The sequence below is a fragment of the Eschrichtius robustus genome, chromosome 16 (assembly GCF_028021215.1).
Source record: "Eschrichtius robustus isolate mEscRob2 chromosome 16, mEscRob2.pri, whole genome shotgun sequence".
NCBI classification, from domain to species: Eukaryota; Metazoa; Chordata; class Mammalia; order Artiodactyla; family Eschrichtiidae; genus Eschrichtius; species Eschrichtius robustus.
This window is the reverse complement of record NC_090839.1, coordinates 7,976,644-8,003,733: the sequence shown is the minus strand read 5'-3', so window position 1 is coordinate 8,003,733 and position 27,090 is coordinate 7,976,644. Positions and strand designations below refer to the sequence as shown.

The 27,090-nt window shown below is 42.1% G+C and overlaps 1 protein-coding gene across 1 annotated transcript in view; it reads left to right on the top strand.

Annotated features, from left to right (window-relative positions):
* Positions 1-27,090, top strand: part of DOK5 (docking protein 5) — a 149,805-nt gene that overhangs the window by 92,691 nt on the left and 30,024 nt on the right. The window contains exons 3-6 of the mRNA XM_068566064.1: positions 3,878-3,992; positions 4,077-4,196; positions 6,991-7,180; positions 22,964-23,099. Of these exons, the coding sequence (XP_068422165.1) occupies positions 3,878-3,992; positions 4,077-4,196; positions 6,991-7,180; positions 22,964-23,099 (561 nt within the window). The remainder of the gene's footprint in view (positions 1-3,877; positions 3,993-4,076; positions 4,197-6,990; positions 7,181-22,963; positions 23,100-27,090) is intronic.

The window sequence follows — 27,090 nt, the reverse complement described above, 5'->3', positions numbered from 1 at the left end:
GGATCCCATAGAGTCATTTTTGATGGTCAGTTACACTGATGTCGCCCCCATTTAAGATACTGCTCACATTAAATGAGAATCTGAGACCTTATCAAAATCTCTCTTTACTTCAAAAGTAATTATTTAGGGGCCAATTATTTCTTTGGGAAAGGAATATTAAAAAAAATACGTCCTGCCTCGTTTTTCTCATTTGCAAAATGAAGTGATGGTGGAAATAAATGTCTCATAGAAGTTTTTGTGTGACTTATAAATATATCTGCAAATGTTAATTCTCATAATTGTCACTGTAGCATGTGTTTTGAGGAAGATTCTATTATGAATTGGAGCAGATTGCAATTCTTTTGGAAGTAAGGTGTGCACGCGAGCATACGTTTGTGTGTGTGTGTGTGTGTGTGTGTGTACACGTGCTCACTGAGATGTAGTTCTGAGTTGGGGACAGAAACTGTTGCTTCAGAACCTGATGGTCCTTCCACACATAAGACATAACCCTACCCGCTCCTTTGCTCCTTGAACGTTCACCCTGAGCGGGGTGTGGGGTTTCTTATTATCTAAACCAGTTTCCAAAATGGATGATTGTGTTCAGACTCATGCAGCTCTCCCTGCACTTCCTGACCCTCTCAGGTGACTTATTCCTTCCTCTTTGCCCTTGATGGATGTTTAATGAAATGACATATTTCAAGGTCATTGCTGAGTTTGAGGCTAGGGTGGACTACTCTTATATAATATCTCAGTAGAGGGTTAGAATAAAACCTACCCCCGTGAAAAGAAAGAGGTCCTCCAGTAGGAGATGACTTTCGGAGTTAAAGATTCTCTCTGCTGAACTTTTGCAGAGTTAGTCATTATTAGTGTTTCAGACGGTGAAGAGCGGAAGCTTTGGGGTCAGTTTGCCTCATTCGCAACTCGTTTGTGCCATCTTTTAGCTGTGGACTTGGGCACATGAATTTAACCTTTCTCATCCCCAGTTTCTTCATCTGGAAAATACTGATAATAATATCAGTCATAGGATTTTTATGAAGATCAAATGAGATGTTCTATATAAAAATATTAGGCAGAGTGTACATAAATGTAGGCTGTAGGCTCAATAAATGTTGACTCTCAAATGATTGTTTTTCATTGATTCAGCTCATCAGTAAGTTACTGATAGGTGACTCATGTCTAGCTGGAAGCTGGAGAGCTAAATGGATTAATTACAACAACAGATAATAGAATACAGCTTCATGCAGCAGACATGGGAACAGAAAGAGGGAACAATGAATTCACACTGAGGTCAGGGCAACTTTCCCAGAGGAAGTGGACCTTGAAGGAAAAGTGAAATTTCCCTGGAGAAAAGAGACAGGAGAGAGAGGCATTCACCCTGGAGAAGCACCATACACGTAAACTTGTGGGTGAGTTTGGTCTTTTGTTCAAGTCCACCTACATTCATTGAATTCTCGCTATGTGACAGGCTCTGGGTTAGATTCAGGGGGCAAAGTGGTGAGCAAAAAATATACCGTTTCTGCCCTATGGAACTTTTATTCTAAGACAGGCGCTAAACCATAACCCGTATAGCCATCCGAGGGCTGTGAGGGCAAAGATGTCATTGGATCGTAGAGCCTTGAGACGTTGATTTGATGGGGGCTGGGGGTTGTCCAGTGGGCCTCTGCAGGTAACTGAGATTTAAACTAAGACCAGCAGGGCGAGTGGCAGTGAAGTAAGGAGACCATGGGGAAGGCTCTGTGCCGGGAGAATCATGGTGCCTCCTGGGAACTGAAAAAAGGCCAGTGTGGCTGGGACATAGGATGCTCAGGAAGGTATCAAAGAGGAGCCTGGTGAGAGCTCTAAGGAGGACCACAGGGGGCTTTCATTATCATTCTAAGGATTTGGGCTTTTGTTGCAAGTGCAAAAGGGAAGTCATTGAAATGTTCTGTTTTATGCCTAGGAACGCTGGAGTCAGAACTGCGTTTTAAAAAGCTCATCTGTGCCCCCTAACCCTCACTTGTCCGAGTGCCTCTGTTCACGTTAAGGCTCCTTTTTCCTTTTTCACCAAAATATCTTTGCTTCCGCCAAAGCTACTTCCTTCCCAAAGCTGACTAGGGTTTTAAGAAGAAAACATTAAAAAAAAAAAAAAAAAAAGAAAAGAAAAAATCATCTGGATGCTGTGTTTACGGTGAATGAGTGGGGTTGGGATAGAAGTGGAGAGACCAGTAAGCAGTTATGGCAAGAGGATAGTGGCTTATATTGTGGTATTAGCACAGAAATAAGCAAAAAATAAACAGTTGCGTCTGGTAGACGCTGAGAGACTTGGTGCAGTTGGGGAATGAGATAGGTAGTGTTTAGCCACTAAAGAGTTTGCAGCTTTTGGGAAACAGTGTTATCTGTTTGGGTTACTACAACAAAAATACTATAAACTGGGTAGCTTATAAACAACAGACATGTATTTCTCACGGTTCTGGAGGCTGGGAAGTCCAAGGTCAAGTCACAGGCAGATGCAGTGTCTGGTGAGAACTCACTTTCTGGTTTCTAGAAGACGACTTCTTGCTGTGTCCTCACATGGCAGAAGGGACAAGGGAGCTCTCTGGGGCCTCTTTTCTAAGAGCACTAATCCCATTCACAAGGGCTCCACCCTCGTGACCTAATCACCCCAAAGGCTCCACCTCTTAATACCATCCCCTTCGAGGTAGGCTTTCAACATATGAATTTGGGAGGGCCACAAACATTTGGTCCACAGCAACTGTTGTGATATTTCATGCTAAGAAGTTTGCACTATCCTATAAAGAGAGCCAGTGGAGGTTAAGAAGCAGGGAACCGAAATCATCAGGTTAGGATGTGCATGGAGAGTATTTGCTTCTCTCCTCACCTACTTCCTGAGCCAGGCATTTATTGAATTTAGAGTAATAGATGGGAGAAATGGCATGACATTACTGATGGCAAAGACTGATGGGAGACACATTCTTTTGTGTAACACAGAAGAGATAGACTAAGTCAGTGTGAAAGGGTTATTTATCTTGTAATTACTCTGCCCCAAGCCACCTAAACCTTCTCTCCTGCAGGACCCAATGATCACAGCCCTGGAATGCAGCAGGGACTCTGGATGTGACTGAATGAGAGATGGCATTTTGGAAACACAATGAGCCAATACCCCTTGTGGGAGGGAAACGGTTCATAAAAGAGTTAAAGGGAGAGAGGGAGGTGAGGAGAATGGCTAGTGGGGAAAGCTTTCCCTTACTGTTAGGAAGAAGGTGATTACCACGCAGTATTTTCAGACCCTAAAGCAGTGGCCCCATAACCATGGAGAAGCTAGGAGTAAGTCAGAGAGACTGGAGTAACGTCTCACCAACCAGCTCTCTGTGTTGGAATATATGACTTCAACCCTGAGTAGAGGGGCATCCTTGAGAATCCTAAGACTCTATCTCTGATTATCAAAGGGTGAGATCATCTAGTTATGAACCAGACCACCATTGCCTTCTCTTCCTCGGGGTCAGTGTGTTTAAGATGCTTGCGTTGGGAGTACTCTGAAGAGACGGGGTATTTGAAAGTCTGTCCACGTTGATGGAGATAAACATGATGACAATGGAGAAGGCAGAGTCTTTGACAGGGGCGGATAAAAAGCTAAAAAAATAAAACAAGCGTCTACGTCTATGAAGCTTTGAGCCTGTGCCTCTTAATAGGCTTCAAAAAAAAGAAAAATCTAAAAAGGGGAGGTAATTTGTTAACCTTCCTTGCTAGGCGTTGAGGATGACACTGAAATAACTCATCGCCTTTGAATACACACTCTTCTGTCAGGCTGTGTTCGCCTGGGATGTGCCTTCTGCCTTCCGTGCCTCCACTCAGTTTGATGGTGTTGATGGGGAGCTTTCTTTCCGGAGCACCCTTATACTCACCATTGTTCATTTTTCAGGTTACAGAACTCAACAACGTGAAGAACGTAGCTCGGTTGCCAAAAAGCACCAAGAAACATGCCATAGTGATTTATTTCAGTGATGATACCTCCAAGACCTTTGCTTGTGAATCAGGTTTGCCGGAGGCGGGGAGGGCTTTGGCTTTTTGTTTTTCAGCGGGTGCTGGGCATACACGTTCATCTCTGGACATTTCCGCAGATCTTGAGGCTGATGAATGGTGCAAAGTTCTCCAGATGGAGTGCGTAGGGACACGAATCAGTGACATCAGCCTTGGAGAGCCTGACTTACTGGCTACGGGGGTTGAGAGAGAACAGAGTGGTATGTAAAGAGAATTTTCTCCTTCGCTCTTTTCTAAAACTGTTTTTGTCCCCATGTAATGCAACGTGAGACATCTTCGTGACGTAAAATTTTTGAAGGTACAGACATGTATAAAGAAAGAAGTAAAAATAACCTTTTATTTCACCTAAGACCTGAGCGGACATTTCAGTGTGTTTCTTCCCTTAACATGTTTTCAGCGTATAATAGGAAGGTATCTACATTAATGATATCAGATAGAAGTTATGGGGAACCTGCTGTGTGTGTGTGTCAGTTTTGTGCAGAAGATGCATTAGACCGTTTAACTTTCCCGGCAGCCCTATGATATAAGTACTATTACTTCTCCATTTGACAGATGAGGACATTGAGGCTTAAAAGAGCTAAAGATCTTGCTCCAATTCCAATAGCTACTGTTTGATTCCATACTATACTCTTGAGCCTATGTTTATAGTGTACAGATTTTACAATGCAATGAGTTTTTGTCTTGCTGGTTTTCACTTAAAATGTTTACTGAACACTTTCCAGTGTTTTTAATAGAATCCGGACTTCACGACTGTTTCATCAAGTTTAAACCCACCTAAATCTGTGACATATTTGTTTGACTCTAACAGTTGAGCCAACTCTTTGAGCTCAACACTCAACCTGGGAATACGTCATTATAAATAACAAAGGCCGAAATATTCATGAACACTTCAACAGAATCAGTGTTGGTTTGCAGCATGAGCTTGGAGGTGAGGAATCATTTCTCTGGCTCCAAATAACTGGGCCTTGTGATGGGATAGATGGGATCCCATAGTTCTGCTCTCAGCCTATTGACTTGATCTGTGAGGATATATCACAGCCGAAGAGGCTGTGGGTCACCTGGCTTGATTGCGAACATGGCAGAGGTGGAATTGTACTGACTCTTTCCATGGATTCACACTCCAGTTGTTAGTAAAACATGCCCCTTCTCCCAATTGGAACTACGTCTTCGTGGCGCATTTGCAGTCGGCGACTCTTTTGGATGCATCACGTCTGCCCGACTCCCTCTGCAGGGAAGTGTTACTGACAACGTCTTAGAAGTGCTAGCTAATTCAGAGGAGCCTCTTGGCAGACCGGGAAATTGAGCGGCAGAGAGCTTGATTAAGTCCTTTACCACCAGGGTCACACAACCGAGCCCCAGGCTCCTGCCTCCATAGTTCAGTAACTCCGGATGCTCTTGGGCTGAACGGCACCTGTAGTGCCTCGCCGACAAATGCGCATGAAGCCAGACATAAAGAGGAAAGCATGACGGGTTTTGATTATGTTTCAGAGGGCTCAGATCAGCACTTGCTCTTCACAGTTTGCACTTGCAAAGCTGTATCCGCATAGTGCTCCAAACTGAACTCAAGAATGGCCTGTGCCTAGGAGTTCCCTTTCTGGTACCAATTTCCCGTGCCTCAGTTTCCTCTTCTGTCAAACGGAAATAAGAGCGCCCCTGGTACATAACTACGAGGGATTATAATGAAACTCGGCTCCGTCCTTTAAGGCACTTTACAAGATGAATTGTATGCCTTCAAGTGATTGTAACTAAGGTAGTCACTCTGACGACGTTTGCTGTTTTTCCCGGATGAGGTAGTTATATGGAAGAACTTCCAAGCAAAGACACTGGTAATGGTCTCTCTCACTGTTTGCTTGATGATGTCAGTCTTTCTTGCTTGTTTCAGAACGCTCCAGGGAGAAATTTGCTCCACTAGACCATACTTTTAAAACAATAGTTATTAGCAAGCAGTAAATATTTGGTTACTGGGAGTTCGAAGTAACTTAGAAAACTTGGAGAAGAGATGCTTGCATACATTTAGGAACACAATCTTGGCACTCCTATTTACTAAACTAAAGTCTATGGAAATTCCAATGACTTCCTTATTACAAAACAGTTAATTTAGAATACCAGTGATATTATTAGTGCCACACTCTTTTCCCAGATGTAGGCGATCTACCATAACAATGGATAGATAAAAGTGTGTTTGCTGTAGTAATCATATTTTTGTTCATATTTCACTTAAAATTTTGACTCTACAGCTTCGCTAAATTAATGAATTTTCTAGAAATGTAATAGAAACGCCACGACTGTATCCGTGGGGAGGAAAACTCAGTTGCAATAATAAGCCAAGTAGTTCATTCAGAGCAGTCTTGGTTAAATGCTAACAATCATCCAAATAAGCAAATGGATATTTCTTTCCGGTATTTGGCTAAAGAGGGCTCTTTGCTGAAACTAGTTCAAATAGATCCACTGGAATTCTTCCAAACTGTTGGTCAGTTAAGTGCATAGTATTAGTTTATTTAAGTAATTTGGGGTAGAGTTGTATTCCTCTAGTTACGAAAATTATAAATTGATCAGTACAATTTTAATGCCATTAAACCATGCAACAATTATTTTGCACCTGCATCTTTTGTGAACACAAAAGTGTGGGCGTAATTAACATGTACTTGGCAAGAAAAAAATTGTTTTTAATGGTTTCATTGCTTTAGTCTTTCACTGGCATACAAATTTTTATTATGCAAACTAAAAAATTCTCGAAAGATCTTTGCTCATGTATATAGTGTTGCATGTATGTTGACAACCAGACTGTATCATTATTATGTTATTTAATATGGTCTTCATTTAAAAAAATCATTTTCTGGAACTGTTAATTTATGAGAAAGGTTTGTCTTCCTGAATATTCAACCAAAACCTAGAATAAGAGCTTGAATTACTTTGAAATGCCTCTTTGTTCCTACAATGTCTTTGATGTTTTATTTCTGGGGATTTTAGACTAACCTTTTGTTTTTCTCCCAGAGAGATTCAATGTGTATTTGATGCCATCTCCTAACTTAGATGTACATGGCGAATGTGCCTTGCAGATTACATATGAGCACATCTGTCTTTGGGACGTCCAGAATCCCAGAGTCAAACTCATCTCTTGGCCGCTAAGCGCCCTGCGGCGGTATGGACGAGATGCTGCCTGGTTCACTTTTGAGGCAGGGAGGTGAGTTTCATGACTATTTTTCTACATTTTTTTCCCCAGGTTCACGTCATGTAATGCTGCACTCACATTCATCTGTTCACTCCATTATAAGCGAAGCCCAATCATTTAAAATTCACTTTTCAGAAATATGATCAATTTGATGCTCTTACAACTATCCTAGAAAGTGTTTAAATTCTTCTTTTCCACACACCTCTTCTTTGGTCTATTTAAATTGTAAGTACCTGGAAATGGAAATGGTAGAAACGCACTGGTGAATCTCCCAGAGGCACAAAGGTTCTCAAGTTAGCAAATAAAACTTTAATCTTTAGTGCAGCATCCTTCTCATGTCAGAATTACTTACTTATTATCCTTATAGGAAAATCTTGATAGAAAATTAAGAATTTGTTTGGGAAGGTGGGTATATTTCCCTGCTTCGGTCTCAGAAATTATTATTATTATTATTGGCCGTGCCGCGTGGCTTGTGGGATCTTAGTTCCCTGACCAGGGATTGAACCCATGCCCTCGGCTGTGAAAGCGCGGAGTCCTAACCAGTGAACCGCCAGGGAATTCCCTCAGAAATTATTTATGTATTAACTGTAACCGGTGAAATCTGGTTACGAAAGATGTTTTATCATAGAAAATAGACTTTTCTATTGACTGTACACCTCGTATTTCATATTGATGTGCAGAAGAATTCTGCATTGATCAAGATGTTTGGGGCCTATTTGGGGCAGCATTTATTCCAACATTCGTATTTTTCAGTTTTTCTTTGATTCACTCTATTTATAGGAAATAGTAATAGGAAATGGGTATGTATGGCTTTTTATTGTCACTTCCAAAGGCTAAAAATTTAGTAAACCTTTGTAGTATCTCATGACTATTTGAAACTTTTTAAAAATTAGCTCAATCTTCCAGGTTTTAATACTGCTCATAGCTTGCAAAAGCTTAACTTCTTCATATTGACATTTAGTAGAACTGCTAAGGATCTAGGAGATTATTTTAAAGACTTTGATATTTCCCCCAAGTGTGATAGCAAACCGTATAGATTTTTAGGTAGGTGTGTGTGTGTGTGTGTGTGTGTGTGTATTGTATAATCGTGTTCATATTTTGTAAATAATGGGATAGAGGTAGCAGATGTGGATGTGGGGAGATATTGGAGGACCTCAAGTGAAAGAAATGGTGGAAGAAAAGTGAGGATATATTGGAGACATGAAGTTCAGAAATATTCCAATGGTCTTTGACCAAAAGTCATAAAGTGCTGACTCGGGAACTGAAGGAGCTTTTTGGTTCGTGACTTTGGTCTCTTTATGGTCTGACTTCTGGGTATTTTGTCCAAGAACTCCAGTGGTTGGATGATTGTAGTACCTACAACCCATACCACACAGTGGTGTGCCTCAGATATGGTAGGGACTTAGAATATTTATTGATTTTGAGCAGCATTCTTGCTCAGTGGTCATGCTTTATGGGACTGGTGCAAACCTGAGATTGAACGAATAATCAGAAGGACGAGTATCAGGAATGTATTCTTAGGACATCACTCATTTCTCAAACAGTGTGGTTCGTAGCGTAAGGAGCACTGGTTTGGGAGTCAGAGAGACCCTGGGTCCTGATCTCTATTCTTTATTAGCTGTTGGCCACGGACAAAGTGTTTAACGTCCCTTGTAAGTTTATCTAAGTAATAACTTCCTTCTGGGGAGGTCTTAGGCAAAAGCAGCAATGCATATAGATGACCCAGAAGGTGCTGGGCTTCTCTTAATAGTCTCTTTGAGGTTTTATCATAATGACTTTTGGAACAGGACTGGGTTTGCAGGATCCAGGCAGTGTTAAATGCAAGGTAATCATACTATTTTATATTTTGCCTGAAACTCAAATAAAGATGAATTTTTATTGTTACTATCAAGATGCTCAGGATAATAAGATCATTCATGTTCCCCCAAGTGTGAAGGTTTCACATCTGCCTTACTTTATTAGTGAAGATAATTCTTTCCCTTGGCTATTTTTGGATGTGTTCAAAATAAGGCAGTGTCACATTAACTAAGATAATTTTCTCCCTGTCTCACGTTGATAGATGAACAGGAGTTAAGTCTCCCTAGGCAGATAGTTTTCACATATCCAGCATGCGTCTGCAAAAACGTCACAACAATTCCCCCTCTAGAATGCAGAGAGTCTTCCCAAGACCTTGGGCAAAGTTCTGCTCTGTCTAGGCAAAGCCTCTGTTAGACTTGGAGCTAAGTGTTATTCCTGCTGAACGGCCCATTTCGCCACACCAAGATTGACAATGGGGCAAGCGTAATAACCTGGGCTGGGAGGTGGAGGAAATGAAATGAAATTATAGTCAATCACATACTGGCTGTGGGACCTTGAGTGGATGACCTAACTCTCTGAGCTTCCATTGGCCACCTGTAAAATGGGTATAATTTATGTCTCTCACAAGATGGCCATGAAGAGTAAATAAAGGCACATATACAAACACCTGGCATAATGCCTGGCAGGTAGTAGGCAGTTGTGTCAACACAAACTGACACAAGCAGGGAAGAAATTTGTCGGCCTTCAGAACCCAAAGTCCAGGGAGCAGGGATGGCTTCAGGGTTGGGTTGATTCAGAGTCCAAATGGGGACCCTAGGTTTTATCTCATAGTCTTGTTCCTTCTAGGTGGCTTCACTCTGCTCCACACGGGGCTTCCAGGAGCTTTGAGATCTTCTCACACCGTCAGCCAATAGAAGAGAGATAGATTCTTACCATACGTTGACCATTCCATTCACTATGTGTCAGGAACTGCACTGAGGACCTTATGGAAAGCACACAGGGTACAGATAGAATGGGCGTGGTTCTCCCGAAGCAGGAAGAGGTTACTGACACCATCAGAAGGGAAGTGAGGTTTAAAAAAAAAACTAACAAAATGTATCCAATACAGTATTTAATAATTGCTCAAAGCAAATAGGGTGAAGCAGCTATTTGACCGTAATGAATAATATCACTCATAACGGTGCTGAGATGCCGAACAGTGGTTCTCAACCAGGGGTGATTTTGCACCTAAGGGACGTTTGGCAATGTCTGGAGACATTTTTAGTTGTCACAACGTGTGCTGCACAAACAAGCCGCACAACAAAGAATTATCAGGTCCAGTTATCCAGGTGAAAAACTCTGCTCTAGCAAGCATATCAACCATTGAAAATAATTACTGATATTTATTGAGCCCTTACTATACGAAAGTTGCTGTACTAAGCATTTTACATGCACTGTCTCATTTAAGCCATTTGCTGGTCATATAAACCAGGGGATATTATTATGCTCATCCGAAGGGCAAACTTGGGCGTCTGTGCGACTGATCCAAAGGCAGGAGACCAGTAAGTAAATGGTGGATTCAGGAGCACCCTCAGCTCTTCTTACTTCCAAACCCTACAGATTTCTAAGAAGGCCAAGTATCACCACTCTACTAGGTTAGCCTAGTTCTGAATGAACTCTACAGAGCTAAGGAAGAGAAGGCATACTGCATAACCGGCACTCATGTATAAATTGTCTTAGTTTACTTTAATTCTGGAACCTCCTATTTGTCCTTTTAGTTCGGAGTGCAGGCACCTACAGTCAGAATTGTTCATCTCTCGTGGGCGGCAGGATCATGATCAAAGGTCATTAGAGTCTTCTAGATGCTGTTTCCCCCTCTCTTCCCCAATATAGGCAATTCTGACCGTACCTCTGTTTTTTTCCTTGAAGAATTCCACAGTTGAAACATAATCTTTTTAATAAAGTACAGTTGCACAATTAATTGCCACTTATTGCCCCTGGAGATAAAGAACAATTAGCTTATCTGGGGGGAGGGATGGGGGAAGAGACACATTGCTTATTTTATTTGAGTTTTTTCTAGTTAAATTTTTGTTTGTTTCTTTCCACTTGGAATGCCCTGAGGCTTCAGTGAAGCTCATCAGATTGGCAGGGTCTCTGATTTTTTCATGGGAAGGTCCAGTTGACGTGAAGTTTTAACTGCGGCAACATCCCCCATGGAACTCTTCTTGAAACATTACTGTTTAAAGCTCGGTGGCAGGTGTCCAGTAAGTTTCCCTGTGAATTTCACAGCTGGCTGCCCAGGTCGCGTGCTTCAGTGTCAGGCTCTGCCCTACCTCCTGACTGATTTAAATGACTACCCTCCGTTTAGCACCTGCAGGGCTGAGGGCAGCCCAGGTGACATTTGGCAGAAAGTGGTGAATAATTACCACACGTGGGTACCTCTCTTTACCAGCCAGAGAATGTCCCTCTCATGCTTTTGACATCGTTTTAAGAGAAACTTGTAGGTGTGCCAAGAATATGTGAAAATTGACATTGCATGTACAAATTCTTTTCCTTAAGAGGAGTGCACAAATTGGTGAAAAAGGCTTTTTTTGGATGTAAAGACATCTGAACAGTCTTGGAAAAGAAATCATCTGTGTCTTGTGTATATCACTCTAAAAACAATTCTAACTGGTGAAATAACTTTTCATTGGAGAAGAAAACTGTAGATGAGTGTACAGGTACAAGGAACATTATTCTCATTTAAACCTTTGGATATTCTCTATTTGTCTTCTTGATTCTAAGCTACTTAGTAATCCCTCACTTCTAAATATTTTGTAGAGCATATGTTCATTCTTACTAAAGGATTGAAAGCAAATTAACAAATAAAATGTACTTGGCGCTTCCTCCTATGTTGAATAGAGAAATTTAAATACAAATGCGTTAGATCCCACGCAGCCTTGCTCAGAGGAAGTGAAATTCTCTTCTTTTGAAAGAAAACAGAAACTACAGTTGTGCCATTTATATGGCCATTCATTCTTCATTAGCATCGATCTAAAAAATAATTTTAGATTTTTTATTTATAAATTTTCATTTATAATTGTATTATAAATATTGCTTGAGTGGAGGCGTGTGTGAAGTCAGAAGGGAGAGTCCCCTTTCCACTCTACAGAGTAACCTCTGTAATCATCATCTTTAAACATCTTTCATTATTGCCTGTCTGCTCTCTGCCAGACACTGTGCTAGGTGTGTGGGTGTGAACACAGACAAGACAAGACCATGGTAAGAAGCTTAGCTAGGTCCCCTCTTACCTTTGAGCTTCTGTGGTTGGTTCTAGCATATGAAATCCCTAAAGAGAAGGATGACTTTCTTGTGACCCTTCAGAAAAAGAAATTAGACACTCACCAATGCCTCCTGTCTTGTGGCCATCTTTTAAAAAAAATTTAAGGTGTATTTTTTATTTAATGTATTTATTTATTTTTCCAGCTTTATTGAGGTATAAATGATACAGAACATCATTTAAGTTTAAGGTGTACAAGGTGATGGTTTGATACATGTATGTATTGCAAAATGATCACCACAATAAGGTTAGTTAACACCTTCATCACCTCACGTAATTACCTTTTTTTGTGGTGAGAAACATTTAAGATCTACTCTCTTCGTAACTTTCAGGTGTACAGTACAGTATTTTTAACTATAGTCACCATTCTGTACATTAGATGCCCAGAACTTAACTCATCTTCCAGCTTGAAGTCCATACCCTTAGACCAACATCTCCCCTTTTCCTCCTCCCGCAACCCCTGGAAACCACCTTTCTACTCCCTGTTTCCAGGAGTTTGGCTTTTTTCAGATTCCACCTGTCAGTGAGATACAGTGTTTGTCTTTCTTTGTCTGACTCACTTCACTTAGCATAATGCCCTCAGGTTCCATCCATGTTGTCACGAATGGCAGGATTGTCTTCTTTTTTTTACGACTTAATAGTATTCCAGTGTCCGTGTATATACACACACACTACATTTTCTTTATCCATTCATCTATCAATGGACTCTAAGGTTATTTCTATGTCTCGGCTATTGTAAATAATGCTGCAGTGAACATGGGGTTGCAGATATCTCTTTTGAGATCATGATTTCATTTCCTTTGGATATATACCCAGAAGTGGAATTGCTGGATCTTTTGGCAGTTCTGTTTTTAATTTTTTGAACACCCTCCATACCATTTTTCATAGTGGCTGCACCAACTTACATTCCCACCAACAGTGCTCAAGGATTTCCTTTTCTCTATGTCCTCACCATCCCTTGTTATCTCTTGTCTTGTTCACAGTAGCCATTCTAACAGGTATGAGGTGATATTTCATTGTGGTTTTGATTTCCCTGATGGTGAGTGATGTAGGGCATTTTTCGTATACCTGTTGGCTATTTGCGTGGTGCGACCAACTTTTCGTAGGTGATGGCCCACTAGTGTATGTGACCACTTTATGTATGACAGTACCTCAGAATTCTAGTAAAGGACTAGTAAAAAATGAATCATACCTTCTTTCGTCACATTCCCTGAGTGTACCGTGAGAGCCTGGTGTGGTTTCAAGCACTATGTATGCAGCAATAAGTAAAACACACATGTGTTCTGTTGTTATGAAACTGACTCTCTAGAGGAGAGGCGATACAGACTATAACAAACATTAAGAAAAAGTACAACAGATGTTAGAATGTGTAAGTCCCACAGTGAGAAATAAAGGTGTTCGATAGAAAGTGTCAAAGGAGGGGTGCAGTTTTAAATAGAGTGGGCAGGACCGGGTTTGCTAAGTCAGTGATGTATGAATAAAGACCTGCAAGAGGCGAGAGAGTGAGCCACGTAGGAATCTGGAGGAAGAGCATTCCAGCCAGAAGTAGGAGGATGGGAGAAGGTGCCTAGGGGGAAGTGCATGTATCTGGAAAGCAGAGCATAAAGTAGAGCCAGGAGGGCGGCGAGACTGGAGCAGAAAAAGTGAGGGGGAAGCAATGCATGGTAGAGGTGGAGCTGCGACGGGGTCAGGCCACGTGGGGCTTGATGGACGTTGTAAAGAATTTGGCTTTTAGTCTTAGTCAGACGGGAGCCACTGGGGGCTGCGTAGTTGGACGACTACACGGTGTGAAGGAACAGTCCCCAAGACCTTTCTCACTTCTGACATCAGTTGCAAGTTCAGGGGTTCCCATATCACCTAAGGTTTGGTCATTTGCTAGAATGACTCACAGAACTCACTGAAAGCTACGAAATTCATAGTTACAGTTTATTACAGAGAAGGATACAGATTAACATCAGCCAAGAGAAGAAGTGCCTGGGGTGGGGACTGGAGAAGTAGGTGACATGGAGCTTCTGTTACCCTTTCCCCACAGGGCCAGGGCATCGTTACTTTCCTGGTGTCAATGTGTGACAAATACAGGGTGTTGCCAACCAGGGAAGCTCCCCGATCCACAGCGTTCAGAGTTTTTACTGGGGCTCCATCACATGCATGATTGATTGATTCATTGATTGCCCGCATGGATGACCTCAGTCTCCAGGTCCACAGATACCATGTGACCCAAAGCGCATCCTAAATCATATTGTTACTCTTTGCCTAGAACCCCCGGCAAACAAAAATGACCTCCCAGGAGCCCATGGCAAAGGCCAGACCTCTTTTTGGACAGGATTAAATTCTTGACTACACAGGGAGTGTCAAGCAAAGAAGTGATATGGTCTGACTTCTTTTTAGACTCTCTCTGGCTAAAACCAGTTAGAAGGGCATCGTCGTGTTCAGGGTAAGGGACAAGGGTGTCTGCAACGATGGTGGTAGTGGTGAGTGAACGTGGGCTTAAGTGTTTTGAAGCTAAAGCCAAAAGAACTTACTCACTGATTGGATGTGGGTTAGGAGAGAAAGAGAGGGGTTCCCGACCCCCCAGGAGTGGCTGCTACTGCAGAGCTTCCTAAATCGGGGGGCCGGGGAGCTGGGCTGACGATGATCAGACTTCGGCTTTGGACACGTTAACGTCAAGGCTCGTTCAGCAATTTCCCTAAATTGGCTTTTCATCCCGTCAGGGATTCGTAAAGCTACACATTATATTTGGGTTTAAACACTGAGATTGGCACTTCATTTGCAACCTGCTCCTTAGAAACAGCTACAGCAGGAAGGATGAGGGAAAACGCATCCTCGACAGAAGGACTTAGATCTAGCCACGGCTTAAGATGAGAAAGCACAAAAGGAAGAAAAAAAAGTCATCTTTCTTTGACTTTGTTTACATGTTAGGTGATTAAGAACGACGCAAGTAATAAGTCACCGCTCGCTTTTATTCTAGCCATGCTGTATGTCTTTGGATAGTTAATTCTTTTCCCCACAAACCTCCAAGTCCACAGACAGAAGGGTTCGAAGGTGTATCTAAAAAGTGATAATGATGGTCTGTGTACACATTTAAGGGAATTGGTCTTAGGAAGCCTGGTGACATTGAAGATGAAACCACAGGAGAAAGGACAGCATGTAGCAAGGCACACTCGGAATTGGGACCTTTGTCTTCATCCTGATCGCTTGGCTCGGAAGCTTTACTAAGGTGTTGCTGACACCCCACGACCGACCCCGTGTTCTTCCCGGAGCTGGAGAAACAAAACACCCGCTATTCCGCATCATAGTTCTTATCCAATGAAAGCTGATTCTTTTCTTAAAGGGAGACTTGGTCTGCCTGAATTCATAATTCCGTTCTCGAGGAAGAGGTTCCTATTGCTCTGTTTTCACACGCCCGTGAGCCTCAGACGTGAACGTCCCCCCAGCCACACGCCTTCCTTTCCCATGCATCTTATCCTTGCTTCCCCACTGTTGTCCCGGGATGCGATCACCCACATTTCCTTCCGGGCAAAGATGTGGCCCTTGTGAAGTTTTCCCCGAGAACCCCATCTTCATTGGCTTTGACATTTTAAAGGGTTCAAATAACAGCAACAAATCCTAATTAAATGTTTACTTCATGTCAGATCCTTTGCTAAATATAAAACACGATTTCCCACCACCTTCTGAAGTTTGGGTGAGTTTATGACTCACATTTGAAATATGAGGCTGCTGAAACTTCAGGAGGTCAAGGAACATGCGCAAGGTCATGATTCCAGCATCCGAGGGAGCTGGGATGGAAATGTCTCGTCTCCCACACCACCCAGAGCGGGACTCTGCAAACTGCACCTGTAGTTCCCCAAAATGTGAGATGATTTTAGGTGATAGAGACATAGTGTTAAACGAATGTGACTCTTACAGTGATGAAGTCATTTTCTTTTCAATGACCTTTTTGATCTTTTTGATTAAATTATACAGAAACATTTCAGTGGGCGTGCTGGCGTGTCTTAAACACTCGAATCGTCTAACACTTTTTAATTGACCTGTGTTACTGAGAAGTAAGCAAACTTCCAGCTTGGATCTTTGACAAGAGGACCTAGACAAGAGTTTAATGACTTACTAACTCTATTTTCATTGTATTTATGTACACGTCTGCTTTCAATTTATGGCAGAGCATACTGGCTTATGATATGGATTTGATGATCCCATTTACAACAACACATTTGTTTAAGAGGGGGGAAAAAAGCGAGTTGATTAAAAATATTAAATAGGTGACACAAAGGTTTGGCAAACAAATGAAAGTTGTGTGTGAATGACCGATGTTCACAGAGCTGTCTCCTGCTCAGAAGCCTGCGTGGCACATCCGGTGGGGTCTCGTGTTGATTCCGTATCTCGCTCTACTGGTTGCAGCAAAGCCCAGGCAAACAGTCTCACCTGACAGCCTAGATTGGCCTGATCTTCAGCCAGTACGCGCGCACACACACACACACACACACACACACACACACACACACAAACACACACACACACACACACACACGGCACTAGCAAAGTCAACCGCCATCTCTTCCCAAGTTGAGATCAACCAGGCAGCAAGGCCAACAATTGGAACGCGCAGGACAGAGCAGACCCACTAGTGCAGGGTGCACTCTTTACCCCAACCTGAGCACGGTCTGCAGTGAGGCAGCCTCCCCTGAACCCAGAAGCTGCCTGTGTGTGCAAGAAGCTGCCTGTGTGTGCAAGAAGCTGCCTGTGTGTGCAGCCCCTTTTCCATTTAAGCCTAAGTCAGGTGCTCCCTCATCCCCTTCATTTGGATCTATTTCAGTGATTCTTAGCTGGGGGCATTTTGCCACCCAAGGAACAGTTATCAGTGTCACAGCTAGGGGACGCCACTGGCGTCCAGTGGGTAGAAACCAGAGATGCTGCTAAGCATCCTACAATGTGCAGGGCGGTCCCCACAACAAAGGATGATCTGGCCATCCAGGTATCGCTGATGTTAGTTGTGCCAATGGAGGGAGAACCCCTGTTCAGATTACACGCTCCTAACAGACTTCTCTCCGCTCCGGATTTTTCTTCGAGATGGAGCTACTAGATCCCATGTGGTTAAGCCTCTTGTTGACTTCATTTGTGTTTCTGTGTGTGTGTCTTCTTTGGCATCGCTGCGGCCACAGGTGGGGAGGGGTGCTCCTCCGTTTGCTCACCTGACTTTCACGGACAGAAGAATATCAACATTCTGCAGGGTTTTGCTCCTAGTTTTGTATCCCTCTCTGCAAGGTGCTTCTGATCTGTTTCTCCCAGGTTTTTGGCTGACTGATTTTCTTTTTTGCTGTCTAGCGCAAACCCACCTCTCTTCCCAAGTATACCTTTCCTTTCTTGATTGTTCCTCTGACCTGTAACGGCTCACTCTACCATTATATTATCTTTGAACCCGTTCGCATATGTGGATCTTGTCTAACCAGACAAATTGTAAACTCCTCAAAGACGAAGCCTGTGCCTTTACCTTTGTTTACATCCATTGCAGCCACTATTATGATTTGCCTAATGTTAGTGTGACAAGTACCGCATTCTTTCAGTTATAATATATAATCGTAAAAGTGAAAAATCAATACTGATCTAATAACCCCTATGACAGGGATGGAGAGAAGAAAAGATTATCTTAAATATACATGTTGAGGCTAAGATACATTCTGCTTTTAGCAATGTTTAGATATCCTAAAGACACACACATACACATGTACACATGCACATGCACAAAATACATCTTGAAAGTGAGGAACTGTTGAGTCGATTGGCTTTCTAACTTCATAAGTTTGCGTATTAATACTGTCCCCCGTGAGGTGATTTATTTTGGTCTTCGTAATTTCAATTCCGTTAGTATTTTTCTAATAAACTATGTTGGTGTGGAATGTCATTGTCAAAGGGAAGGAGCAAAGATTAGAAAGTTGGGCGTTCAGTGCCAGTGCAGGGTGTTGCATCCAGGTGGTGACTTGGAGATAGTGAAGAGCCTTGTTTCAGAGCCCCTGTGGGTCACGGCATGCGGGCCGCCCCTCCCCCCGCCCTCTCTCCGACGTGTCATCTCGTCTCTTGACTCTGTCCCACCTCAAGGCATTCCGTGTGCAGTTGTTTCTGTCGCACTGTTCTTCCTGCTTTCTCATCCAAACCACTTCCCTCCCCACGGTGGCTCAGTGACTCCTCAGTTTAAATAAAACTTGCTCAAGGAAGCCTGGGTCAAGTTCTCAGTCACTCCTTTCCTAGCCCTGTCTGCTGTTTCCTAATCTATTCTACAGTTATTTATTGGACACTAAATATCGGCCAAGTCCTGTGCTGGGTCCTGGTGGAAAAGCTGTGAATAAATTAGAAAACAATCTCTGTCCACGTGGAGCTTACATTCCAGTGGGATAATGGAAGTGCACATTATTTGAAGATGTGCTTTGTGCATTCTGAGTATCATATTTAATACTTTTAATCTAGGTGACAGTTACTATAATTATATTTATTTTACAGATGGATATGCAGGCTTAGGGAAGTTAACTAACGTGTACCAGGCACGAAGCTGGTAAGGGGCAATCCCAGACAGGCGGTCTGGAGCCCAAGTCTGTACCTTTACCAAGCCTTTTATTCTATGCTGCCTTGATACATGCTTACTGTGTGCATGAATGAATGAATTTCCCAATACTTTCTGAGCTCTTGGTTTTCTTATGGATTCTTAACTAATTGCATAATCCATGGTTTGGAGTGACAGGCATATCACTTAGGCAGAGTAGTTACTGAGAAATTCAAAGCTATGTGTGCATCTGTATGGCCACAAAGTTCTTATATCTGAATCCTTATCTTCACAAAGGACATAGGAAAGGCCCAACTTAAACTCATTATTTTACTCCCTCTGGGTTTCCATCCACTGGTTCTGTTAGCGTAAGGCCATCAGGAAAGAGGCTTGGGGCATTTGGGACGGCTTTGGATGCTAGAAGTGTCCAAGGTCAAAGTCAGTGGGTAAAGAGAAAGAAAGGAATCGGGACCATTAAAAGTCAAGGCTTGAAGGGAATTCCCTGGCAGTTCGGTGGTTAGGACTCAGTGCTTTCACTGCCGTGGGCCCAGGTTCAATCCCTGGTTGGGGAACTAAGATCCTGCAAGCTGCGTGGTACGGCCAGAAAGAAAAACGTCAAGACTGTATATTTGCAAGTCTGTGATAGATGAACCCATTAGAACATCTTTGTTCTGTGTTGTGTTTTCTCCAGAGATGTGAAGCAGACGTAGCTGTATTAGGTTATGTAAGACAATTACCCCTTTGATGTGCTTTTCTTCTGACTTCCTTTCCTTTCCTTGCCTTTTTTCTTTTTTTCCCTATTTTCTTCTTACTTGCCTTGGGAAGTTGGCCCATTATATTATTTTGCCAAAGGCCTCTAATAACATTTTAAATGGCTTGTAAAGCTGCTTATGAAACAGCACCAGGGACTTCCCTGCTGGCGTGGTGGTTAAGAATCCACCTGCCAATGCAGGGGACAAGGGTTCGAGCCCTGGTCCGGGAGGATCCAACGTGCCGCAGAACAACTAAGCCCATGTGCCACAACTACTGAGCCCGCGAGCCACAGCTACTGAAGCCCGCGCACCTAGAGCCCGTGCTCCGCAACAAGAGAGGCCACCGCAATGAGAAGCCCGCGCCCCGCAACGAAGAGTAGCCCCCGCTCGCCGCAACCAGAGAAAGCCCGCGCGTAGCAACGAAGACCCAACGCAGCCAAAAATAAATAAATAAGTAAATTTATAGAAACAGCACCAAACAAGTCTGTTGGGTTGAGGGGCGTGAACGAAGTAAAAGAACTCGTGGGTAGAGGTTAGAAGAGACTGAATGGAAGAGCATCTGAGGTCAATTTTTGTACATTACCCACACTTTCTGGGTCGCTGCTGTCCCACTGAAGGGCATATGCCTTTGAACAGTATGGATGAAAGTCCCAACAATTAGGAAAACCAAAGGCCTAATTCCTGTTCTGTTTAGAGCTCTTTAGTGCATGCTTGTGCCTTTAATGCAAACTGGTGGCCTCTTGGCCAGATCTGGTCCTTAGAGGCGTTTTGGCCCCTACAGCTTAAAAAAAAAAAAAAAACCAAAGGAAAAAGTTGCCAACATTAAAAATTCAGGTTATTTCATATAAAAATCAAAATTTCTGATTTCTCTTAGACAATCAGAAGTGTGGCTACATTGGGCTCGTATTTCCCCATTTAAATGTGACCGGGGCTGACTGGTGGCTGGTGTCCATTAGCTACGCTGCCTCTGTGTGGCTGTGTGTTGTAGGGGGTCTGAGCATCTTTATCCATTCACGTTCTTTGTCTGAACCCTGATGGAATTTGAGGTTGTGACTCCTGGTTCTTCCTGTAAGTGGTAAGTGTGTATGTGTGAGTGTGTGTATGTGTGTGTGTGTGTGTGTGTGAGTGTGTGTGTCTTTCAGATCCTTAGGTGGAGGCAAGGAAAGTCTGTGTACTTTCAAGAAGAATACTTGATACTCTGTTTTGATTTAGTTTGTTTTTGATCACAGTAATTATTTAGAGAGTCAAATGTCATTAAAGGATGGTTGTGGCTTCATTATGTTAACCAAAAGCAGACATTGGATAAAAGTGATTTTCAAAGAGTAGGTTTCACCAGTTAGTGAGTCATTTAAATTAAGCACTTCACCACTGGTGTTAAAAAATATAATAGAAAATATTAACATATTATAAATTGATGATAGATAAATAGATAGGTAAATAATAACTAGGTGATAGATAAATAGATCAACAGATGTACTAGGTCACAATCTAAGCTATATCTATTACTGTGGGTTGCCGTTACAAAAACCTTAAAAGCCACTAGATTGTCAAGTTTTAGAAACACAGCTGCAGGGTTTGCCATGAATCAATCATCCTACAAATGTTTCCCAGTAACAGGTGCCTTCATCCTTTCTGGAACCAAGGTTGGCATCTAAGTAAGTAAAAATGACCTCTGCCCTAGAGGAAACAGAAGACCACTTCTTCCTCTTAAATAATTGATTGAGGTTACCCTCCTCTTAACAAGTTATATTTCTGTATTTGATGGAAAAAAAAGAGGTGTGAAAAAATTAAAACGTTGCAGAATTCGGTGCCAAGTAGCAGAGTCAAATTTGTATGGTGGATCAAATAAAGAGGGGATAGCAATGAGGACTGAAGTATTTTAGGAAGTCTTCAGGAAGGAAATGGGACTTGAGTAAATATGCTTTGAATTTTAGTTTTTAGTTCTTCCTTGGATTAGGATGACTTAATAATTAAAATCACATGATTAACCTCATAAGCTAGTTCTTTATATTAGCTGGTTGAAAGAGCCTTCTAGTTTTTCTCTTTCTTCTTACATGGTCCACATTAGTGAAATTCAAGCGAGGCAGGTTTTGACCAATTAACGTATGCTATGCTATATGTGCTGAAAATTGCCATATGGCCGTGGTATTGAGCCAACTGTGGAAAATAAGGATAAGTCTTCCTTTCTTATTGCACTAACTGCATAGACTGGAATAGATAAAATATTTAACAGGTTTGGGTTGAAAATTTGCTTGGTTTCCATGCTGTGTTAAAAAGTTCTTTAGATGTGAGCCTCTAGATGGGAGCCAAACTCAGGCAGTAAGGCCGGTATTCAGTTTTTTAGCAAGAGATTCTGAGGTGCAAGGAGTGGAATTGTGTTTTAGAATAATTAAGTAATTATTAATAATTATAAGTAATGTAATAATTAAAGATTGTTCTTTAAAACAAAACCTCTTAGTTTATCTTTGATATATGTATGTATCAAAATCAGAACTTTAAAAAATATCCTTTTAAAAATTATCCTTGATAATAGGATTTTGTCCAAGTCTTTAAAAATATTTAGAGTAATTAAATATATTTATTAATTATATATAACACACTATACATATATATACACATCTATGTATGTATGTATGTGTGTGTGTGTGTATATATAGTAGTTAAAACACATTTATTTGGTTCTTGCCTAATTATGTGTACCAATCTTCCCTTATTAATATAATTGATTTTTTTAACAGTCTGAGGTAGAAATCATCCTCTTCTTAATCCTTAACATTACTGTTGAAACCCATCTAGCTTTCCTTGAGTAACTTCTCTTATGTTCCACACATTAATTCAGCAAAGTTATGTTCGTTTAAAAAAAAAAACTCTTAGCTGCGTTTGGTTCATCACGTGGAGTGAACACCTAGAGTAAAATTTGATCTGTGATTTGGGAAAGTATAGTTGCTTTTGGAAATGAAATCATTCTTCAAGCCATTGTCTGTAAGGAAGGTTGGGACAGAATCTGAGAGTCATAGGATCCTTCTTTTACCTCTGAGCTGCATGGCGCCATTTCTGATGAGTTTCTGATTCATCGACTGGGATGGAAAGGCCGTAGCACAGGTGTCCTCTTTGAGAGTCACACAGGAAGTAGAGGGATTATACTAAGAATCCAGAAACAGCTTATTGACCTTCTGTGACAAAACCTTCAGGACAGAAATCACTGGGCACCGTGTTGGCTTAGAGTGTTTGGTTCCCTGCCCTTATTAATACCAATTCATTGAACACTTTGATTCTAGTTAACTCTGTTGAGCCCATGTGAACAAGAATCCTAATCTCATACAAAATAAATGAGCCTCGTATCAGACTATTCTAGGCTCTAGGTGCATTGAACTTGTAGGAGCTGGTGTTCAGAAGCTCTCTTGTCTTTGTTTTCACAGGATGTGTGAGACTGGTGAAGGGCTGTTTATCTTTCAAACGCGAGATGGGGAGGCCATCTACCAGAAAGTCCACTCTGCTGCCTTGGCCATAGCCGAGCAGCACGAGCGCTTGCTACAGAGCGTGAAAAATTCAATGGTACGTGTGGAATTTCTTGCTCATGACCCAGTGTACGCCGCTGTAGAATGCAGTCTTGGAATCTTTGTGCTGAAAATATGGTCAGTATATTTTTGGGCAGAAGATTTACTCCTGTACTCATCAATGTAGTACTTGGATTAAATGCCATCCTTGGAAAGTTCCAAAAGGCCACCTGGTAACACAGTAACTGTACACCACCTCATCATCTGCTTACCTACTTTGTGCCTCAGTTGTTACCTGTGTGTTTAATCAATGTGGGCTCCTACAACAAAATACCACAGACTGAGTGAGTTATAAAAAACAAATGTATTTATTTCTCACTGGGAGGCTGGGAAGTCCAAGATCAAGGTGCCGGCGGATTCTGGTGGGACCCGCTTCCTGGTTCATGGATGGCTGTCTTTTCACTGTGTCTCATATGGCAGAAAGGGTGAGAGATCTCTCTGGGGTCTCTTTTGTAACAGCGCTAATGCCATTCATGAGGGCTCTGCCCTCATGACCTAAGCACCTCCCATAGGCCCTACCTTCTAATGCCATCACTTTGGGGGTTAAGATTTGAGCATATGAATTTGGGGGTGGGGGACACAGTATTCAGTCCATTGCAGTGTGTAGTATGTGCATTAAAATCAACTTGGATATGTATGGACATCTATAGACACAGCTACGTGGGTTATCTATCTATAGATACAACATTTTTAACTGTAGCAGAAGTTGTCATTTCAAATGTCAGCAGAGGTCAGAGAGAAAATGAAGGTGAGAGAAGAGGGCTGAGAGGAAACTGGGGTGAAATAGCAAAAGCTCAAGACCAGACAACTGTCGACATGAGATCGTGGTTTCCGTGTAGGAGAGTTCTTGATTTTTTCCAGATAAGTCAAGAATTTGACCGTTTATAGTATCTTCCCGTTTGTAACTGTTGGAAATTAATTCCAGCTGAAACCAACAACAAAAACCAGTAATGCTTTGTGGGACAAAGGAAACCTACCTGTAAGACCCCATCCCGCCCACAGCCATGCATTTGCCATCTCTAGTGGATAAACCTTCATAGTCATCAATGTATAAAAACACTGCAAACGCAAACACACATGAGCGTACGTAAATGCTCTCTCAGAACGCCTACTCTGTTCATTGCTTAGTGCCAGGGACTGTGCATTGTACAGACAATTATGATTCATGAGTTTCTTCTTTGAAAACAGTAAATTTACAAAATCCGAAATGAATGTACAACAGTTAAATAATGCAAATCATGCAATGTGGCTGCAAATACATGCATAGAGATCCACATCTGGAAAGAAATCTGCAAAACCAAAAGGAACTGGGTTGGCATGGTAAGGTTAGGGCCATTTGAAAAGTTATGATTTAACCATGTGGGGTGGTTGGATTTAAAGAGGGGAAGAGCATGTAGTATGATCTATCCCAAAGCATCCCCAGATTATTCCCAAACGACTTGTGCATGCAGCGCTCTGGGATTTTAGAGCAGGGATCAGCAAAACTTTAGTGAAGGGCGAGACAGTAATATTTTAGGCTTTGTGGTCAAAGATGGTTTCTGCTGCAACTGTTTAACTTTGCCATTATAAAGCAAAAGCGAGCATAGGTAATATGGAATCAAGTGGGTATGGCTTTGTTCCAGAAGAAGCTTTATTAATGGACACTGACATTCAAATTTCATGTAATTTTCACGTATCACGAAATATTCTTCTTCTGATTTTTTCCCCAACCATTTAGAAATGTTCTTTCTGAACTAATATAGTCTTGGTATCCATTTCCCCATATGCTTCCCAATTCTGGATATTGTAATAGAGGTAGGTAAATGCATGGATGGAAAGAAAGAGAGAGAGAGAGAGGAAGGAAGGAAGGAAGGAAGGAAGGAAGGAAGGAAGGGAGAAAGAAAGAGGGAGAGGAAGAGAAGGAGGGAGGGAGGGAGGGAGGGAGCAGAATTCAAGTCGTTTTGAACTTACAGGGCAATGTCATTGCATTAAAGTTGTGAGCTACACAAGATGCCTTTAAAGGTCTGAAGAAGTTTTTTTTAAGGTTACCTTTTTGTAAAGCCATCGATTAGCGTACAGTGTTATCTACTTGAAAAGCAGGTTCTGCACACACATGTTTTTCCATTTACAGCCTCCTCATTACTTCCACTAAAAATTAATCAGGAGTATGAGTGATTCGTTCAGATCATCCTTTTGCAGATTTAACTGGAATATAATGTTGTTTGCTCTTAATTTGCTGTATGCTTAACAAGCTCTATAAAATGAATGCTTTTAAAAGTAAACACATCCTGTTTCAGATGGAAATGAGTAAGCTTCAAAACGGGATCTGAATCTCAAGGAAGTTAAACTGGGGATTGTGAAATGCTTAAAAATCAACATCCTTCAGTCCATCTCTGATTAGGGGAGAAAACAGATACTGTGCTAAAATGAAACAAATGAAGGTGATACTAAAGCCCCTAAGTTAGAGTTTTGCATTTTCTGGTCCCTGGGAGTGGACCCACACAGATTGGCTCTATTCTTGACTAGGAATTGCCTTTATGCCACTACTGGCTTGCTTCTCGGAGATGGTCAAGGTCACGAATGGAGAAAGATGGTGAAGCTAACTTCATTATTAGGAAGCCCTAACCCACTGTTAGCCGCCACTAACTCCCAAGACAGAATGCTTCACTGTGGAACGCATGACAGTTTGAAGTTGCAGCCTCGAGTGAAGGGGTTTGGATCAGACTTATGACCTTGAATCCCAGAAGTCATAAAGAGGAGACTTGTGGGTCAGATAGTAATAATAACTTTTATTTTATTATCATCATCATTATAGTTATTATTGCGGTAGGCTGAACAATAGCTCCCCCAAATCTTTCCTACCTTAATCCCTGGAACCTGTGAACATTACCTTATATGGCAAAAGGGACTTTGCAGACGTGATTAAGTTAAAGCTCTTGAGATGGGGAGATTGTCCTGGATTATCCAGGTGGGCCCAGTGTCATCACAAGGTCCTTGTAAGAAGGAAGCCGGAGGAGTGAGAGCCAGACAGAAGGTGATGTGGCGATGGAAGCAGAGGGACAGACAGATTTTTGAAGGGTCTGTGCTGATGGTTTGAAGGTAGAAAGAGATGTGACCCAAAGGATATAGGTGGCCTCTAGAAACTGGAAAAAGCAAGGAAATGGATTCTCCCCTGGAACCTCCGAAAGGAACCAGCCCAGCCGACACCTTGACGTTAGCACAGTGAATCTGATTTCAGACTTCTGGCCTCCAGGGCCGTAAGGGGATAAATTTGTGTGGTTGTACGCCACCAGTGTTGTGGGAATTTGTTACAACAGCTATAGGTAACTAATACAATAATAATAAAAACGTATCGTGTCTCTACTCTGTAGCAGACAATATTTTAAGGACTTTGTGTGTACTTTCTAACCCTCCCAATGACCCTTGGATGGAGGGCCCAGCACCACCAGCTTGGAAGTAGTGGGGCTCCAATTTGGAGCAGGTGTGCTGGGATAACCCCACTTTACACTTTGTCTCGGAATCAAGCCCCTAGACACGTTTCCTTTGCCCTGCATGAGATCACATCACTGATGTTCTAAAAATTACAAATTAATGGCTGACATTTAGAAGTTAAGAGGTTTCACATAAAACTCAGATTTCTGTAATATCTTAAAAAGTGAAAAGGCCACACTGATCTCACACCCCCATGTGGCAACCATCGGATATGCCTGGTGGTGCCTTCCCTCTTTAGGTAGAATGGGGATCTTCAGTTCTCCACAGTCCCTACCACTCTCTGTTGTCACTCAGCAAGTGGTCCTTCTCTGGGCATTTGCTAGCCATGCTGTGGCCAATTGATGTCCTGCCTATGTTACTACATGTATAAGTTTTCTGTTGCTGTGTAACAAAGTGCCACAAACTGTGCACCCTAAAACAACACACGTATGTTATCTCATAGTTGCCATGGGTCAAGAATATTGGCAGGGCTTACATGGGCCCCTGGCTTCAGATTCTCACAAGGCTGAGATGCTCTA